This window comes from Carettochelys insculpta, chromosome 1, assembly GCF_033958435.1.
Source record: "Carettochelys insculpta isolate YL-2023 chromosome 1, ASM3395843v1, whole genome shotgun sequence".
Classification (NCBI taxonomy): Eukaryota; Metazoa; Chordata; order Testudines; family Carettochelyidae; genus Carettochelys; species Carettochelys insculpta.
This window is the reverse complement of record NC_134137.1, coordinates 32,594,212-32,614,736: the sequence shown is the minus strand read 5'-3', so window position 1 is coordinate 32,614,736 and position 20,525 is coordinate 32,594,212. Positions and strand designations below refer to the sequence as shown.

The 20,525-nt window shown below is 42.9% G+C and overlaps 1 protein-coding gene across 1 annotated transcript in view; it reads right to left on the bottom strand.

Annotated features, from left to right (window-relative positions):
- Positions 1 to 2,339: 2,339 nt before the first annotated feature.
- The window catches only part of PIWIL4 (piwi like RNA-mediated gene silencing 4), a 63,104-nt gene continuing 44,918 nt past the window's right edge, over positions 2,340 to 20,525 (bottom strand). The window contains exons 15-20 of the mRNA XM_074983480.1: positions 11,001 to 11,104; positions 8,265 to 8,335; positions 6,261 to 6,414; positions 5,774 to 5,899; positions 4,000 to 4,147; positions 2,340 to 2,591 (exon numbers count right to left, since the gene is read on the bottom strand). Coding sequence (XP_074839581.1) covers positions 2,475 to 2,591; positions 4,000 to 4,147; positions 5,774 to 5,899; positions 6,261 to 6,414; positions 8,265 to 8,335; positions 11,001 to 11,104 — 720 coding nt within the window. The 3' untranslated portion in view covers positions 2,340 to 2,474. The remainder of the gene's footprint in view (positions 2,592 to 3,999; positions 4,148 to 5,773; positions 5,900 to 6,260; positions 6,415 to 8,264; positions 8,336 to 11,000; positions 11,105 to 20,525) is intronic.

Here is a 20,525-nt window from a genome sequence, read left to right as displayed (position 1 = left end):
GAACTAAGGAACTTTTCTTCAAGGCTAAGCATGACTGAAACTGGCCCAGGATAACCATTGTTACTGCTGACACTTACTTTCAAAACAGGTAATCTAGATGCAGACAGCAATCCCCATGACTAAATTCCTTTGCACCGGAATGTATTTTTTTAAATTTGATTCAAGTATGCAGCATTATTTATTCAGAAACTGCTGCTAAAAACAGAGCTTACAGGAATTAATTATTTTGGGGAAAATGCTGCATTTTCATTAGAAATCTAGTAGTGGTTGAGAATTCAAGCATCTGAGTTTTAACTTCTTAAATTGTATTTGGTCCCCACTTAAACTGTATTTTTTCAGGGGCGATCCCAATGATAGACTACTATGTTTCAGGAAGAAGGGTTCTTTTGAAAAGGGGGTTTGTTTTCAAAGGAACCCCACCTACGTGGCTGTTTTTGCTTCTGGAAAAGGCTCTTCCGGAAGTGAGATAACACAAGAATATGCAAATGAGATGCGAGCTATATAAGTCCGTGCCTCATCTGCATTTCCAATCTCGTTCATTTGCATTCCGCTTCCAAAAGCGAAATGCAGGGTAGTCACAGCCCATGTGCATACTCACTGTTTCAGAAAACAAACTCTTACAAGAAATGGCTGAGACATGCAAAAAGAACATGAAAAGAAAACTAACATGGCATGTTCTATTAGAAAAAGAAAAGAAAATTGACATTTTGCAGAATATTTCTAAGCTTCGATTAAGACAACGTATAATTTAAAAATAGTTAAATTAAATTTAGAGCTGAAATCTGTTCTGATCAAGCTCATCCTCATTCACTCTTTGCCCCACGTTCACTTGATTATTCCGAAAAAAAAAATCTGGTTCTGAACATTTGTTGTTATTGACTGATTTATTGAACACTGAAGCAGTGCTGTCAAGACCAGCTGTGAAAATCCCTACACAGTGAAGCACTTAAGCACATGCTTGGCTTTACACAGTAATTAATCACATTAGGCCTTTTATTCTTCTCACTCCAATACAGGAAAAGCAAATATGCCAGATTCTCCCCTCCCTCATATTGGTGTATTTCCATTGACTTCAAGAGTTACACCTGTTTATAAAATTTGCTCTTTTGGTGTGGTGCCTATTTGCACAGCTAGATGAAGCAAAGGATAAGAGAAACTGGCACTATCCTGAAATTAATGTTGTAACTGTATATGGAAATAATGAGACGGTCACTTAAAAAACCCATCAAGATGCTTCGTATTACCAGTTTTGCCAGGAACTCCTTGGTTTCCAGATGACCAACTACCTGCATGAAGGACTGAATAATGCTGTGCAAGTGCTTATTTTGATAAGTGACCTCTGGTAACAATAATGCAACTATTACTAAGTTTCACTGGTTTCTGAGAACTAGGTAACTGGCAAGAACTATGTGAGCAAGGAACAAGATGCAGCACTCGTTGCTGATCAAAAAGCCTAAATTATGTTGCTCACCAACTCCAGCATTATTCTTTGCTATCAGTAAATCCTGATACTTTGAACTTGTTTGCCCAAAGTGGAAGCAACCCACTGCTGCAAATGTGTACTTCACTTTTATTACCTCCTTAGATATGGTCTGTGGGTGGCCTCCTTCTCCTTGACTTCCTCCTCCTTTTAGAACAGATTTTATTGTGTAAAATACCCTAATTTTTTAAAAACACAACTTTTCATAGATTTGTGAAGTATCTGAACATAGAATGTATTTTTGTGCTACTAACATCCAGTCTTGCCTAAAGCAAAATGCACATAAAAGTCAGACCCGGTTAAGGACCCTGGGTTGTATTCCTGCTCTTCATTCACATTTTTGTTATGACCAAGTCTCTGAACTCCAGTGCACCCATCTGTAAAGCATGGATGGTAATATTTACCAACCATCCAGAGTTGTTGAGACACAATTTGGCTGTCAAACCCAGATCCTTAAATGAAAATCTCACAGAGTAAGGCTAATTATTTAACTAGTGCATTTAGTCACCTACACCATTTAAAAATGAAAAGCAAAAAACATCATTTCATACTAAAAAAACCTCTTCCACCCAATTGTTTTCAATTAACTGAGTTCTGAAGTGTTTAGTAACACCTCACAGTTAATGTGTATGTATGTGTAACAAGGTGCCCGTCCTTACATTTTGCTATATTTTGTTTACTGTGATTTGTGCTAATTTGCCAAAACATCTGTGCAACCTTGGTTTTTTAGCTTGTTTTTTTAAAGGACTGCCTATCAATACAAAGTGAACCTAAGCAAAAGCTTGGTGTAATATAGTATAATTATTAAAAACAGTAATGCAATGCAAACAGAATAAACCTTTATTTTTTTTTTTAAATTTCAACCTTATCCAAACAGTTTTCTAAAATCTTTGAAGAAAAAAATACCCCTGTAAAACCATCTGGAAATTAAATGACAACATACTTGTAGAATAATCATCCAGATATGGTATATCTGTAGGTCAATAAAATTTCCTCACAAATAGAAAAGCTTGTCAGCTAGCTCCAGACTTGGCTCTTTGTGAATGCTCTGACCCACAAGGAAGGTCAGCTTGTGGGCATATTGACAGGGCGCTGGCACTCTTATTAGGCCCTACAAAACAAACATCAGATGAAAATAAGACAGAGAGCCCCAGCCTCTGCTGCTGCATTCCTCTGCAATAAGCAAAATATTTTAAGATCCCAAGCACTATTTCTATACATAATCTAATTCCAGGATTCCTCTCGCAGCCACTAGTAGACAGAAATTCCCTAAGTTTATTGGCTGAATTTCATCTGTACAGAGAATACTCCTGCATAATGAAAATACCCTCCTTTTCATTCAAAAAGATTATATTGTATATACCTAGTGGAGGGATCAGCTACTTTTTCCTCCTTTTAAGACTGCATTTGCATTCAATTTCTTAAATACTTGCTGAGGAGAAGGATTCACATCTTCAGCTCTTTTCTTCCCACTCCCTCATCAACTATAATCCCACCTACAGCCCTAGGCATATACTCATGTGGCCAGCCTGGCTGCTGTAGCTACACTGCTATTTTTAATGAGCTACCTCAATCAAAGTGGTGAATGTGTAATGCAGAGTTTCTGCCTATTCAATCTTTGTCTCTCAATTCAGATGCTAATAAATGTGCATATTAGTACAGGTAATTGTGACATGAATACCTGCTCACTAGGAACTGAATATAACAAAACATTTTGGGGGGCAGTAAGGGGGTTTAACAATTACAGGCCTTTGAAAATAGCTTTTTGGTTACTAATAACCTCTAGCCAAGAGATTCCCAGCCTATGGGTTGAGAACCAAACATGGGTTACCATTAGATTTTTTAAGTGTCACTGGCTGGGTGGCTCCAAGCCTCATGGCTCTTTAAAGAGCTATTTGTAGCTGCCACCACTTACTCCTCTGGCTCAATCCCTGCCCTGCTGTGCTGAAATGAAACTCAGTTTAGTTGGTTTAACAGACAGCTGTTAAACCAATTAGAGTCCCATTCAGTGCTGCAAGTGTGAGGGAGTGGGAGAGCTGAGGTGAGCCGCACAAAGGAGGTCGCAGCCCGGCAAAGGAGCAGCGGGGGCAGCAGCAGAGCTCATGTGTGGTAGGTGGGAGTGGTGGTTTGGGGCTGCAAGGGGTTTAAGTCTGGGGGCAGGGGGAGTGTTTTCCCAGTGGAGAAACTCCTCCCCTGCCCACCAGTTCAAACTGCTTGGGTCACAGCGTCTTATTGAATTGTCAAAATGGATTACTGTCTCGAAAATTTTGGGAACTGCTGCCTAACCCTTGTAAATATCTCCAACCAACTCTCAGCTGGAAAAGCTGCTCCATAACATCAGCAGCAGTGTGACTACAACTGGGAGCTGCAGTCCTAACCTCTTTAATATAAGAGCAGTTCTGTGATAACTGCATTGAGTCATCAAATGTGAAACTATACACAATTTTTTCCAGTTTTATTTAAAACCAGCTGGTAAACCTGCAAGACTAAATGAACATTATACATGATTATTTACTCACTGGCCAGTTGTAGTACAGGTGGCACATCTTGTATGTGAGGCGCTGCATGTGGTCCGGTTTTAAACCACTATTATCATAAACAACATTGTAATATGTGGGATTGACAGTTCCCTGACGTGCTATTTGACTTATTACATAAAAATCATACCTAAAGAGGAAAAAAAAGAAAGAATTAGCTTATGTGCACTTGATGGTTTGTCCTTACTAACACTGCTTATTTGTGAAAAGTGGCTCTATCATTTAAGGACTGAAATCTCATTTTCATTGCTGTAAATCAGGAATAGCTGTATAGTTAGTAGATTAACTATACTGTAAACCTGGTGTGCAATCAGATTAAGGCTCTCTGGGCTTGATTCATAGTGCCACTAAGGTCCCTTTATGCTAGTCTGGAAGTGTAAAAGGGACCTCATTGTAAAAGAGAATCTGATCCTACGAGTTTATTTTGTACACACGTCCAACTGAAAATCTTGTCTGAAACACTGACTGGTTTGAAGAAAAAAAAAAAAAAGACATCAGAATGCATGATTTCTTTCCTTCTTTGATACAGAGACAGTAGACTCAGAAACCTATGTCTAATAATGTAGCTTCTTAAGCCTATTAGATTAATATTAATACCTATAACCAGTATGTTACTCTAGCTTCATGCCACTGTAACCACAGAAATTACCAAGATGAAACTGGAGTAAAAGATTGGTGGATGAGATATATATCAGAATCCAAAAGTTCTATTTTCTCTGTTCCTCAATTTTCTGATGATTTATCTTAAAATATAATGAAAAAAGATGACTGGGCTATAGTGAGACGTACACGTCTGTATACCATAACTGTTACTTTTAAAAATAAATACAGGTTTATGTATTTTTTCAATTTGGTTAGTGTCATTCAATGTAGAACACTATACAGTAAACACCCAAGCTACATGCAACCAACTTGCATGTCTTGCATTAATGCAACTGCTGCCCTGACAGGAACAGGTACCTGGTCCCAGGAGTGGCAGGGAGCTGGAAACCAGGTGGCAGCCTCTGCAAGGCTGTCCCAGGTTTCTGGCTCCCTTCCACTGGCTGGAGCCAGGAAACTAAAAAAGGCTGCTGCCCTAGTCCATTTCCTGGCTCTGCAAGGGGACAGGAGCCAGGAGCCAGACTGCCACCTGGTTCCCAGCTCCCTGCAGCTTGCGGGAGCTGGCAAAACTGACCAGGTATGACATGGCTGGTCAGTTTCCAAAGTCCCGCAAGCAGTGGGGAGACAGGAACCAGGCTGCTCCCTGGTACTCAGCTCCCTGCCACTCTGGGAGCCAGCAAATTGAGTAGCCTTGGTAGGCTGGTCAGTTTCCCACCTCCTGCAAGCCCAGGCGAGCTGGGAACCACACAGCAGCCTGGTCCCCATATCCACCTGACTTGTGCAAAAATTTGAGTTATGCGGGGGTTGCAGGAAAGCTTTCCTGCAACCCCCATGTAACTCAAGGGTTTACTGTATTTCATTTTTAAATAGCAGAGTCAAAATTCATGATTTTTGTGCAGTAAGTAAATATAAAAATGAATTACACTCTGAAGAAACTCCACCAGCATATCTGAAAACAGATATACTTGGACCTTCAAACAAATTATACTACATGGTTGTTGAATTAGGAGACCTGAACAAATTTCAGGCTTCCTCACTAATCTGATTTTTAGAAGACTCCTGCCTAATATTTCACTCCCTTAATCTGGTATTTTCAAACTGGATTCTATGAAGGAAACAGCAGGAAGCTCTTTTGGTCCGATACAAGTATACTTGCCATTCAGGACGAGTAGCTTCTGTGTCAACAACAGTGCCAACGGGTGGGTTTTGCAGACTTCTATTTGCCTCTGCAAAGAATCGAGGAACGCATTTCTTCCTGACCACAATCACTGACACTTTGGGTCTTGAAACAAAGGGCAAAAATAAAGTAGCTATAACACAGGATTTCATATTACCTCTTTTCTAGTTCTAAAAAGACTAAGAATGGCAACAAGGAGGCAGATGACTTGAATGATGCTGCCATACCTCCATGCAGAATATTCCAGCTCTTTTTTTATAAGGTTATGTTTGAGAGCTGAAAGGACACAGCAAACTACGTGACTGTACTTAAGTCCTCTATCTTTTTGAAAATTCACAATATGAACCAGAAATTTATATTTTTGAAAAAATTCTACTGGAAAAGACATAACAGATACAAATGCATTGAATTTGCTATGATTTCTCCAACATGGAAGGAGCAGGTGCAGGGGAGAAATTCTAGTTACCTGTAATTAGTAGTAAATTCTGCGAGGACACTAAGTAGTTGTGGGACCTCATAATCCACCACCATCTTCAATTTACCATCTGCAACACCATCACGGTACACTATGATGCGCGCAGGCAACTCACAATTATACTTTTGCCACTTGCTGATAGCACCTATAGTACATACGACATCAGTAAGAAGAGAGCCATCAGGGTTCATTTCTTTGCAACCTAATTTAATATTAATTTTCTGGTTCTCTTTTGGAACAACATGCAATTATTTTATTTTGGTTTTCACATAATGCTGTCATAAAATAGCACTGCAGATAAGATTTTACCTCTAGTGCCAGCTCTAGATGTTGAAATATGTTTCCCTTTCTAAAATGTCTACTGTACTCTTTGCCAATTCCTTTCTAAATGCCTAATATACAACTTTTATTAGATTTCTAATACAAATTTATTCCTAGTGCTAATAACTTGCACATTTCAAGTATATTGTAACTGATCAATTTAAAATATAATCTAAGATGGATTTGAGTTTGGTCCTGTTTTCAAGTAGGATCTATCTACACTGCAGGCTTATTTCAGCAGCATGTAGCATGCATACTCAGCTCCTCTAACACAGGTGTAAAGAGCAGCATAGATTGCAAGACATGGCTTAGGCAATGGCCACACTACCATGGAAGATCAACCTGCTCAGGGTCACTCTTCTGGGGTTTGGATTTCATGCATGAGCAAAATGATGCTCCCAGAAGTCAAAGTTGACCCTTGTACTCTCCCGTCGACCTTCTGCTGTGTAGGCAGACATGGAAGTCGATTACAGATAATTGATCTTACCTACGCAATTGATGTAGCTAAAATTGCGTATCAGTGGTCAACTTCTATGTCTAGTGTAGACATAGCCTTAGGCAAGTAAACATACACTGGAAGAGTGTTGTGTGTGACCAAGTATGTACTCTAAATGCCTCCAGTCACCCAAATCATGCCTCCCCGTCTAATTCTATTTTTAGGCATGCAGCTTTCCAGTTCTTGAGCCTTTCCCTATCGCAGAAAAATATTCTGGCAATGGGGAGGCTGTTGAAACCTTTCCCCATTGCCAGAGCATTCCACTGAGTTGACATGTATACCTAACACAATACAGGGTGGATAAAACTTGCTTTTCACTGCAATTACACATACCCTGCACTTCACCAAAAGAGGCATGTTTTGTATACATAAGACTTAGAAAGGCAACAGTCAGTTCTTGGGAGGTTTTCTTCACAACCAAAAAAGCTAGAAATGGTTGGTTTATTTTTACTAGAGTTTAGTTCTGCATCTATTGAAGAAGTTCACCTACAGAATAGTCCTACTCATGCTCAATGAGTTAAATTTTCAAGATTTCTTACTACAGGTTGAACCTCTCTCATCTGGACTGGTGCCACATGAGATAATTTTCTGGACAATGGGAAGACAATATGTTTTAGCACATTACCGACACTTCCATTGCTTACTGAGCTCTTATAAGACATTTATTGGTAAATTACAACTAAATAACAGCAAAGAACACTGAGAGCCAGGACTGGTGGCTGGCAACAAACTTTATAGAAAACTTGGCCAGACCCATCATAAGTGGTCATCCGGCTAACTAAAATCACGCTGAATTACAGGGTTTGCTGGACAAGAGAGTTCTAGATTAGAGCGGTTCAACCTATACATATTACCTTGTAATTTTGATTCCTATCCCAAAGAGCTTGCAATTTGAGGACATGGAGCCGTACTCCTTAGAGTGAATAAGGGCTATTTCTGTGAATGTGAATTTTTAAAGCTTAACTTGTTAAAAAAATGAAAGCATTTGAGAATTAACAAAATGCAGACTTACTCATATAATAATGTGCAAATCTGGTTTTAAAACTAGTTTGGAGCATAAGTTTTCATGGGCAAAGACCAGCTTCATCAGATGCATGAGTCACAACACATTGAGAAATAGCCAATAATAAACCTATAAACTGTAATGTTCTAATGTTAAAAGATATATGATGTTATACCTTTCATGCAGACTTTTAAACAATCTGCAGTATCACTTCCTGTATTCTGAAGGATGCAGCGAGAGAACCATCTAAAAATAAGTACAGTAAGTTACTAGGCAACCTTTACAATTGTGTTTTCAGAGTTCTGCATTACTTCAACACTAAATTTCATTTACTATTGGCTGCCCTTCTTTTAAATCATACAGCCACCATCCGAAACGACCAATAAGAAAAGACTTCAAAAGTGGGGTTGCCTGAGGAGGATATGAAGTCCAGATCTTGAGCAACGCAGTAGAACAGGTATAGATGCAGACTCTCTGGGTGCTCTGGGACTGGAACACCCATGGCGTGGGGGGGAGGGGAGAGAAAACAATGGCCTGAGGGCTGAGCACCCACCTGCAGCCCTACTGATCAGCTTCAACTGTAACTCTCCAGTAGCTCCCACCCATGGGTGACCAGCTGTTCAGCAGGAGACACTGAAGAAAGGGAAGGGGAGGAGCAGATATAAGAAGAGGAGAGGGGGCAGAACAGGGTGAGAAAAGTGGGGAGGCCTTGAGGGGAAGTGGAGACTGGGCCTAGGGTGAAGCTGAGGTTGAGCACCCTCAGGGATATGAGAAAGTCAGCACCTCTGCAGACAGATCCACTTTATTCTCCAAGTTTTATGAGCTACATTTTCCTAAACTGACATCTAGTTAATTCACAGACTCCACTGGTAGCTGAAAGCAGGGGTGAGCAAAGTGGGCGATAGGTCCCCTCAGGGGATGTGACATTTTGTAAAGATGATCAGCTGCTGGCTCTCAGGCTCATTCATCTCATTACAAATGTTGAAATGTTATTTTTATCTATGAGTGTTCACGGTTATATACTGATTAATAAAGTTTTTATATACTACATGCTTTCCTTACATGCACTGAAAGGTTGTTTTGTTTTTTTTTTTAACATATGAACACAAATGAAATTTAAATCACTTTGGATTACATTAGACAGGTGGGGGAAGGGACCCTGCTAATTGCAGGGACAAAAAGGGGCACCCGACGTAGAAAGTTTCCTCATCCCTGGATTAAAGTGCTCAACAGCTCTGGAAATCAAATAAATTGGTTGTGTCCCTAGATGGCTGCCCAAAACACTAATGAATCTGAAATTATAGGCCACTTTTGAAAACCTGAGCTTCATCCTCTTGGTCCCTTTTTTCCCATATGTAAAATGCTTACAGCTCTCACTGGACTGTTGTAAGATCGATAAACAATATTTGTGAGGCACCTTCAGAATCTCAGGTGGACTGTACTATGTAAATGCTAATTAGTATCAATACACAGACAGTGGGGTATGCCAAAGAACTGCACATGTACAGAAGGAACATTAACAGCCATTTAACCAACAATTCTTTCCAAGTTTAGGACTGTGAAGACACTATCATGCATTAAAAAAAGCTGAAAATTACAGTGTCTATTTAATCTAGAGTTCTTCATAAACAGTACGGTTCCAATGATTTAAAAATACATCCTTACTGAACTAGTGTATTTAAAAAAAGCTAGTTGTACAATAATTTCTTTTTACCATTTATGTTTCTACCCAGTTTGATCTCATTTTGTGCCTTGGCCTTTCTAGTTTTGCCCCTACATACCTGTATTATTTGTTGATATAAATTCTTTGTAATCTGACCTAAATTTGCACTGTTTGTAGGGCTCCTTTTTGATTCTGAGATCAGCAGAAATTTCCTGGATAAGCCAGGATGGTCTCTTGTGTTATTTTCTACCTTTCCTAAGCAGTTGAATAGTTTCCTCTTGTGCCCCTACTAGTGTCTCTTTGAAAAACTGCCCTCTCTCGTCAATTATTTTTCCTCTTAGACTTGTTTTCCATGAGCTCTTACCTACCAACTCCCTGAGTCTGCTAAACTCTGCCTTCTTGAAATTCATTCTACTTTACTATTCTCTTTCCTACCATTCCTTAGACTCATGAATTCTACCATTTCATGATCGCTTTCATCTAAGCTACCTTCCACTTGCAAATTCTCAGCAAGTTCCCTTCATCTGTCAAAATCAAATCTACAACAGCCTTTCCCCAAGTAAATTTTTTATTACAGAAGGTGGTGAACACATCTCCAACACATTCCAAGAACTTGTTGGATAATTTCTGCCCTGCTGTAATATTTCCCCAACAATTGTATGAATAGTTGAAGTGCCTCACCACCACTAAAACCTGTGCTTTGGGTGACCTGCTAGTTGTTTAAATAAAGCCTGACCTACCATCTTCCTGGTTAAGAAATCTGCAGTAGACCCCCTACTGGGACATCACCCTGGTTTTTTATCCCTTTTATCTTTACCCAGCAACTTGCAATAAATCTGCCTCATATTTCCATATCAACCTCAGTCCAAGCGTGTGTGTGTTAATACACAAGGCAACACCTCCTCCCTTTTAAACTTGCCTGTCCTTCCCTGAACAAACTGTACCCTTCTATGCCAATATTCCAATCATATTAGCCCACCAACTCTCTGTGAGGCCAACTATGTCATAGCTCTGTATATTTATTGGTTTACCAAGTGATCCAGATCACTGTGTACCACAGACTTGAATGCCTCATTTATCACTCTTATTACCTGCAAACTTAAATCAGTAATAATTTTGTGTTTTCTTCCAGGTCAACAATAGTGCCTTTTGTTCAAAGAACTCGGAACAGAAAGTATGCCTCCTGACACTCTGAGACACTCAGATGTAATTATGGGCTCCTTAGGAGTAGTAATGTAAAAGGCTTACCTTGTAACTCTCGAATTAGTGCTAGCCACAAATCCAACGACTGAACTTCCCTTGTTAAGGGCATCTTTACCAACATCAATACCTATCACCATCAGTGATTTTAGCTGTGAAGCAACACATTTAAATTCAGAACAGTTTGCTGATGTAATGAATTACTAACTATATACTGATTTTCAAAGTTTTATCAAATCACTTTTTAAAAACACAAGACAAAGCCGTACAAAAGAGCAAAGCTAGTGTACTGTCAGATGCTATTTTCAATAATAACCCCAAATCCTCAAGTTTAATATTGTTAAATGAAGACATTTTCAAGTCTGTTTAAATGAAGCATACACATACCAATGCTAGTGAATCACTTCAGACCTGATCTGCTAATTCTGTAAGGTCCTGATTTGGTGCATGCATTCTGTTCTATTCAGATCATTTTACCATGCCCTCACAATGATAGCTGGGCATCTTCCAATGAGTATTAACATGGCTACAGTCTGGAAAACATTATTTCTTTCTCCCTTTTGCTCACTGGGGAAAAGTTGGTAGAATTTTTTTTAAAAATATGTATGCTGCTAGGCATATTTATTATTAAAGGCAAGGTCAACATAGCATGCTTTCCGCTCAGAAAAGAAAGTGGCAAGACTTAAGGTGATACTGAGAAGGAACAGATTGCTGAAAGACACTAATCAACTTGGAATAACCAAATCAAATCTTCAGAATTAGCATCAGAGAACAAGTATTTGGGATATATGAACCTGGGGCTCAGGCCTTCTCTAATAGGTGGAAGCAAATATGTCCAACTGTCCTACTGATGGAATTCAATTTCGTGTTATGAAAAAACGTGTTGCACTTAACTTTTTTCTACTCAAACACCAAAAAAGTGAAGAATGTTTTTCCTCTGAAGAGGGACTGAAGTCCCATCCTCATACCTACAAAATGTTTCTAATCTTATGATTATCTGACCTATGTCCAGGAGCATTCAAACACAAGGACTGCAAAAGTATTGTAGATGCATGGAAACAAAAAAGGAGTCCAGTAGCACTTTAAAAAGACTAACAGAATAATTTATTAGGTGATGAACTTTCATGGGACAGACCCACTTCTTCAGATCATAGCCATACCAGAACAGACTCAATATTTAAAGGCACAGAGAACCAAAATAGTAATCAAGGTTGACAAATCAAAAAAATATCAAAGTGAGCAAACCAGAGAGTACAGGGGCAGAAGGGGGTGGGGAGGGAGAGTCAAGAATTTGGTTAATCCAAGTATGCAAAAGAGCCCCTATAATGACCTAAAAAATTCCCATCCTGGTTCAAACCACCTGTTAATGTGTCAAATTTGACTATAAAAAGAGTTCAGCAGCCTCTCTTTCCAAAGTAGTGTGAAAATTCCTCTTCAGTAAGATGTAAACTTTCAGGTCATTGACAGAATGGCCCACTCCATTAAAATGCTGGCTGACCAGTTTGTGAATCAGGAGTGTTTTTAGGTCTGTTTTATGCCTATTAATTCTTTATCTAAGAGAGTTTGAAGTCTGTCCAATATACAAAGCATCTGGGCATTGTTGGCACATGATGGCATATATGATGTTAGTTAAGGAACATGAGAATGTGCCCATGATTCTGTGAATAACCTGGTTAGGTCCAGTGATGGTATCTCCAAAATAGATATGTGGACAAAGCTGGCAGCGGGCTTTGTTGCAAGGAAAAGTGCCAGGACTGGTGTTCCTGCAGTATAAACTGTGGTTGTGGTGGGAATCCTCATAAGGTTGAGAGGTTGCCTGTAGGAAAGAACAGGCATGTCACCTAGGGCCTTCTGGAGTGTGGCATCCTGATTAAGGATAGGTTGTAGGTCTTTAATAATGTGTTGCAGTGGTTTGAGTTCGGGGCTGTAGGTAATGACCAGTGGAGTTCTGTTATTGGCTTTTTTTAGCCTATCTTGAAGTAGCTGATCTCTGGGTATTCGTCTGGCCCTGTCAATTTGTTTTTTTATTTCTCCTGGTGGGTAATCCAGGTTTATGAATATTTGGTAGAGATCTTGTTTTCGGTCTCTGTCAGTAGGATCAGAGCAAATGCAATTGTACTTAAGGGCTCGACTGTAAACAATGGATCTAGTTGTGTGTGCAGGATGGCAGCTAGAAGCATGTAGGTAAGTACAGTGATCAGTGGGTTTCCGGTAGAATGTGGTACCAATCAGGCCAACGTTGATTTGTACTGTAGTGTCCAGGAAATGTATCTCTTGCGTGGAGTAGTCGAGGCATAAGTTGATGGTGGGGAGCAGATTGTTAAAATCTCTGTGACATTCTTCTAGAGTCTCTATACCAGGGGTCCAAATCATAAAGATGTCATCAGTGTATTGTCAGCAGAGGAACGATAATAGGGGACGGGAACTGAGGAATCGTTGTTCCAGGTCAGTCATAAATATATTAGCAGATTGTGGGGCCATCCAAGTGCCCATAGCAGTGCCACTAATCTGGAGGTATAAATTGTCCCCAAATCGGAAATAATTGTGGATGAGAACAAAGTTACAGAAGTCAGACACCAGACTGGCTGTGATGACATCAGTGATGGTATTCCTGATCACTTGTTATCCCTCTTGATGTGGAATATTAGTGTACAGAGCCTCTACATCCATGGTGGCAACAATGGTGCTGTCAGGAACTTTTCCAATGTTTTGTAATTTCTTCCGGACGTCAGTGGTAGATGCATAAGTTAGTCTTTTACTGTTATTTATAATTACAGCAGGACCTCTTTACAAGGCTTAAAAACTCTGACAACCACATGGAGGACAGATGCAAGGCCAAACTCCCACACAGAACACAATAGCCCCATATGGACCTTTACTGGATTTGAAAAAAGTGTAACTACAGGACAGAATTCTGTAACTCAGAGCAGAATTTCATGCATAGTTAATATTTTATTTATCTTACTAAATAAACCACAGCAGGGAAGAGAAGCAATAGCTGAGGGTGGCATAAAGAATGAGAAGAGTTCTCTGGTTTCTGACAAAAAAAGAACACTTGTCTCCTACCAACAGAGTTAAAAGCTTGCTCATTTGGTCAGGAGCACTGGCACCTCTTATACATGGAAATCTGACTAAATGGAAGAATTGCAAAATGAGCATAGGTGTCTCATGGTGAGTGATAAAGTGCTAAAGTACACTCATCCCTTGCTAAACAAGTACTTTACTAACAAGTACTTGCTTAAACAAGGGACACATTTACTTACCTTAGTCCACTCTACATGTTAACTCCCCCTGCTAATACGAGGCTAATCCCCCTTCCCATGGCTCCAACCTGCCCTAGTGTGACCCCTGCCAGCCCCGAGGCCTGACCCCTGCCGCTGGCCCTGCGACCCCAACCTGCAGCAGCCTTAACCCCCGTGCCAGCATGAACACTGGCCCCGCGGCAGCCTTCACCTCCTTGCCAGCCTCACGGCAGCCTGACACCCTGCCCCACCCCACCCCCCGTTGGCCCCATGGCAGCCTGACCCCCCGCACACACACCAACCCTGCGGCAGCATGACTCACGTGCTGCCCCACAGCCCCAACGCGTGGGAGCCTTAACACCCCCCCCACTGGCCCCACAGCAGCCTGACCCCCACCTCCCCTCCCCACCAGCCTGGTAGACCTAACCCGCCGCAGCCTGACCGCCCCCCCACACAATCCCCCAGCAGATCAAACACCCAACCTTCAGCAGCCTGAACACCCCACAGACCCAACCAGCCACCAGGTTTTAACCCTCCCTCCCACTCATGGCCCCAAACTGCCCCCAGCCTTTAGCCCTCCCCAGCCCCCAAACCCAAGGTTCACATACTTTTCAAAAGCAGCACCACCTGCTGCCACCCCTTTGCCAAGCTCTAGGAACCACTCAGAGACTTCTACCTGTATTTTAATGAGAATGTAGTGTCCCTCTTATGAGTTTTCACCTACAAGCACAAAGCTGGGAACCAACTGTGCAAATACAGCACGGGATGAGTGTAGTCCATTTCCTCCACTTACTTCTGGCAACTGAACTTCAGCATGGCTGTCAACACGTTTTTATAATGACGAAGAAAATCAATGAAGTAAATTGTCTTGTTAAAGGGAGTTCTAAAGATTAAACAGGATTTCCTGTTTCCAATTAACTAGACTGATATAGACAAAACAAAGCAGAGTTCTGAATACTTTAAAAAATACAAGAGAACCCCGTTAAGCAGAAAAGACAGTTACTTGTTCTGTAACTGGTGTTTTTCGAGATGTATTGCTCATCTCCATTCCTAGTTGGGTGTGCGCTAGTGCATGCCCAGTTGTTGTAAGCTTTTCTGCCCTAGCCAGAGGGTTGGTGCGGTGCCACCTGGAGTGGTGACTATATGGCAACCAATATATGCACCCCCCATCCCACCCCCCACTCAGTTCCTTCTTGTCGGCTACTGCAACAATGGGAAAGGTGGGAGAGTTTTGCAATGGACATGGGCAACAAATCTCAAAGAACACCAGTTACCGAACAGTTAATGGTCTTTTCTTCACATGATTGCTCATGTGCATTCAAAGTTGGGTGAACATAAGCAAATGTTTAAGAGGGGGTTTGGAGCCACAGAAAGAATGTAGGGCAGCCATGCCTACAGCAGCATCATCCCTGTATGTTGTGTCAATGCACAGTGTGCCATAAACCTGTGAATTGAAGACCATGTGACCGCCCTGCAGACGTCATGGATAGGAACCTGTGCCAAATATGGCGCAGTGGAAGCCTGCGCTCTAGCAGAGTAAGTCTGACTGGGGGAGGGGGAACCCCCGTGAGCTGATAACACTCCTTGATGCACATCAATATCCAGGAGGAAATCCGCTGGGAGGAGCCCAGGAGATCTTTCATCCCATCAGCTACTGCCACAAACAGTTGCTGAGTCCTTCTAAAAGGCCTAGTTCTATCCCAATAGAAAGCTAGTGCCCTTCTACCATCCAAGATACGTAAACACTGTTCCCTCAGAGAGATACGAGGTTTTGGGTAAGAAACCAGTAAAGAAATGTCCTGGTTAACATGGAACGCAGAGACCACCTTTGGTAAAAATGCAGGGTGAGGTCTCAGTCTAACTGTATCTTTATGATGCACTCTATACAAGGGATCCACTGAAAGTGCCCATAACTCGGATACGCTTCTCGATGAGATTACTGCCACCAAAAACGCCATTTTGTAACTCAGGAACAGCAGGGAACAGGAAGCCAGGGGGATAGATGAAACGAAACCAGTGGGGATGCTGGAATGGGTGTAATTGGTTCTGGTTCACCACACTCAACCGCACCATCAAAACAGTGGCTTGGTCCGCTGTGAACCTTTTTGAGGGCCTTGCACCTGAAAGCGCTGGCTTGAGCGGCACCTGCCCATCCTGTTTAGCCTTCTACTGCCATCCCTTTGCAGTTGTGGAAACTGCCTTGCCTGTGGACGGGGAGTTAAAGTGCCTGCGCTGATTAGCAGGTGTATGTAGTCCAAGAAAATGTAAAGTGGACCTGGAGTCTTTCAGGCTATGGAGTCTTTTATCGGTTTTCTCTGAAAATGGTGTCAGGCCTTCAAAGGGGAGGTCCTGGATTGTCTATTGGACCTCATTTGTTAGGCCCGAGACATGCAACCATGCCCCCCGTGCATGGCAACTTCCGACGCCATAACTCAAGTAGCAGCATCCGCAATGTCCAGTGCAGCCTGCAATGCCGCCCTGGAAACCAGCTTGTTTTCCTCCACCACTGTGGGGAAGTCCTGCTTGGCATCAGGGGACACCAGTTCAGCAAACCTGGAGATGGCACTGACGGTGTTATAAACGTATCTGCTAATCAGGGCTGATTGGTTAGCAATTCTTAACTGTAACACACCCATCAAATAAACCTTCCTTCCAGACAGATCCAAGCACTTGGCATCTCTGTTTTTTGGGGAGGGACCTTGGAACCCATGGCATTTCCCTATGGTTCCCAGCATCCACTACCAGGGAGTTGGGTTGAGGGCTGAGTGAACAAATGTTCATTGCCCTAGGATGGAATGAAATAAATACTGTCCCATTCCTGCAGGCCATAGAAAGGGCAGGAGCGGGGGTCTATCAAAGTTTTTGTTGTAGTGGCGATTGTTTTAACAGGTAGAACCACCCTGGTATGCCCTGCAGAGGACAGAATGTCTGTTGCTGGGTCCATCTCAATCCAGACCTCCTCTGCCTCAACCCCTAGGTTCTGGGCCACCTTCCTAAGCAGCTGTTGGAAGGCCCTGCAGTCCTCCAGCACTGGTGAGGCCAAAGAGCTTGCTACCACCTCATCCAGAAGGGATGAAGAAGGGGGCCCCAGGACCTCATTCTGTAAGGGGAGGGTAGCTGCGCCCTGTGAAAAATTGGGTGGCACTGTGGTCAGAGGCGTAGGTGCCACTTGGCCAGGGATCCCAAAAGCTGGTGTCTGATATGGCACCAAACTGGGCCCTTGTCCTTGTGTCTAGCCAGGTGCCTGAGCTGGTCTGTGGATGTCCCACGGCCAGTGGTATCGGCACCAACAGAGTCCAATCCTACTTTGACTGTGCCGATGACAGCACTGACAGTGTCATCGACAACATATACACAGACATCTCTGAAATATTCACTGGGTCCGGCTGCTGCTGCACTGATAGGGGGCACCCAGCAATGCTGACTGTGCCAAAAATGGAATCAATGGGGCTCCCAGAATCCTTGATGTCACACCTGTGCCCTGGCCCTGCACTTCATGAAAGGCACCCAGGGTCCAAAAGGGCCACTGAGTCACACTCTGCAAAGCTGGCAGCCAACCCATACAGTCTGAATGATGACTATGGTGCGCCTGTGACAGCAGTGGCGCAATGTTCTCGTGCTCCTGCTTTGTTCAGAGCTAGAATAAAAGGAGACCGACTCCAAACCCAACTCTGAGGCCAATAACCACAGTGGAGCCACCGGTGTTGGTGCTGACATCATCCGTGCTGAGGGCGGTGCCTGCTCTGGAGCATAAGGCGCCTGAAACTGGCCATCATCACACCCTACTGGGACGGCACCAGTGCATTTGGCATTGACCATGGTGTCGGTACCAGAATCGACATCAGTGCCGGAACTGGCACCAGCACCACCTCCACACGCACTGGGCATTTTTGGACATCGGTGCTATGGCGCCAGTTGTCCATAGACAGAGAAGAACCTGGCACCATCATCCGGATCAGTCCTTGAGCCGCTCAAAATGTCTCTGGTGTCGAGAGCAAGTCCAGTGAATGCGGGCTCCCACTCCACACCGGATTCAACACATGCATCTCATACCCATGCTGAGCTCTGATGTCAGGGACCTGCTCTTATGATGCCTCTTTTTCTTCCTCTTCTTCGGCACCGGAGACTGGCTACTATGGTGCTGCAAGGGCGACAGTGCTTGCACCTGCTCCTGGCACCGTGAGTCCTTAGGCAGCACCATGGATGATGCTGCCTGTGCACTTTGCACCAAAGGGGCCCCACATCCAGCTCCTGCTGGGGACTCCTGAGGCTGGAGTGCCACTTCCATTAGGAGGACTTTGGGGCACTGGGCCCTGTCTTTCAAAGTCCTCAGCTTAAACACCTTGCAAACTGGGCAGCAGTCTCTTAGATGTCCTTCCCCCAAACTCAGATAAGCTGAATGAGGGTCTCTTTTGGGCATACATTTGCCACATTGAGAGCAAGTTTCAAATCCTAGAGAACCAGGCATCCCCCGCCCAGAGGGATGGAAAGCCCAGTCTCAGCTCCCACAGGGGGTGAAAATTAACTACTTAACAGTAGAACTATTTACAATATAAAACAGTCCATTACCTGATAAATGAACAAAAGAATAAGTAAGAGCTCCAACAACCAGCAACTGCAGTGAGAAGGAACTGAGCAGGGAGTGGGGCAGGTGGGGTATATATTGGTCACCATATTGGCAGACTCCAGGAGATGCTGCATTGACCCTATGGCTACTGGCTAAGGCAAAAAAGCTTCTGACAACGGGGCATGCACCAGTGCACGCCCAACTTGGAATGCACATGAGCAATCACTCCAAGAACCACCTCTATTTTCTGACTTTCCATATTACCCAAACCACCAGTGCACCCACAGGAATATGAGAAACGGATACTTTAGCACACCAGGATTGAAGCACGTAATTTAGCTTCACGAAGCCCACTGTGATGTGGATCCCTGGGCAACTGCAATAAAAAGGTTGAGAAACATTTTTGCAAATGGTCCTTATGCTCATGATTATAAGGAAAATACAAAAAAGTGATAAATACTTGTATCATTTGATAAACTCACATTGGTTTTCTTGTCAATAAATGAACAAACTATTATTTGTAAGAACTAAGTGTCTGTATTGACTCTTAAGCAGATAAGAAGGAGGGGGATATATTGTTATGCTTTTCTGTGAGGGGACAATGTTAGTTTAAAAGCAACTTCGCATCTTAAAATAAGAGATTGAAACTTCTTTGCCCATTCTTCTGATTATCCAAATGTTTATTTATCCTATCTGGACCTAGCCCCAATTAGATTGGATAAACGGGGTTCCATTGTATTTTTAAAGTGTGTAGGCTCCATCCCTAAATGACCAGTTAAAATCAAGGGGAGATGATAAAGACATGGAATTAATCACTTATTCTCCTACTGAAGGATGAAAGTTATTCTGAAGTGTGATCAATTAGTTTACTTTTTACCAAGTTTCAATTAAATAAGTCAAGTTCCAGACGAGGGGAGAGCAAAATACAGCCAATGCGCCAAATCTGGCAAGCCAAACTGCTGGATCCATCCTGCTACCATCCCGTGGCCCAGCCAAGTTGGTGCCTCATGCAGGGTCCTTGCCTTTTGCATCCTCACATGTTGCTTAAAGTGGCCTGCCACACGGGCCAATAGCTCCTCTGAGAATTACGAGCCTGGGGGAAGGGAATCCACATACTGCCCCCATCATTAGCACAATCTAGCAGCTCCCATTGGCTGGAAACTGCAAAATCCCCTCCGCTCTACAGGCACGTGACACGCAGAGAGCACATGGTCCCACAGCTGGCCACTTTGAACTGTGTGTGGAGGCACAGAAGGCAGGGTGCCTGCTCCTACCCAGCAGCTGGCTGGGGACCATCTAGGTAAGCACCTCCCAGACAGAGCCTACACCTGCCCTCTCAACCTCTCTCTTCCCCCCAGTCTTTTGCTCCCCTTCCAGCACCTCTCCCCCAGGTCAGCATCTTCTCAGAGACTCTGCACTCCATCCTGAACCCCAATCCCCTACTCCAAGGATCCCTTCTACACCAAACCTCCATCCCAGACCCTACACCTCCTCCATTAATATCAGTGAAGAGTGAAGCACCTGATTTCTTATCAACATCTTGCAGTGCTCCCCCCTTAACCAAAAATTATTGCCCATGACTGCTCCAGACAATTCTGTAGAGAAAAACAATCGTACTTTTGGCATTAAGTCTGAAGCCACAACGTGGTAAAGCAACGAAGGGTCCTGTGGCACCTTACAGACTAACAGAAAAGTTTTGAGCATGAGCTTTCGTGAGCACAGACTCACTTCATCAGATGCTGGTAAAGGGCATGCAAGCCACAT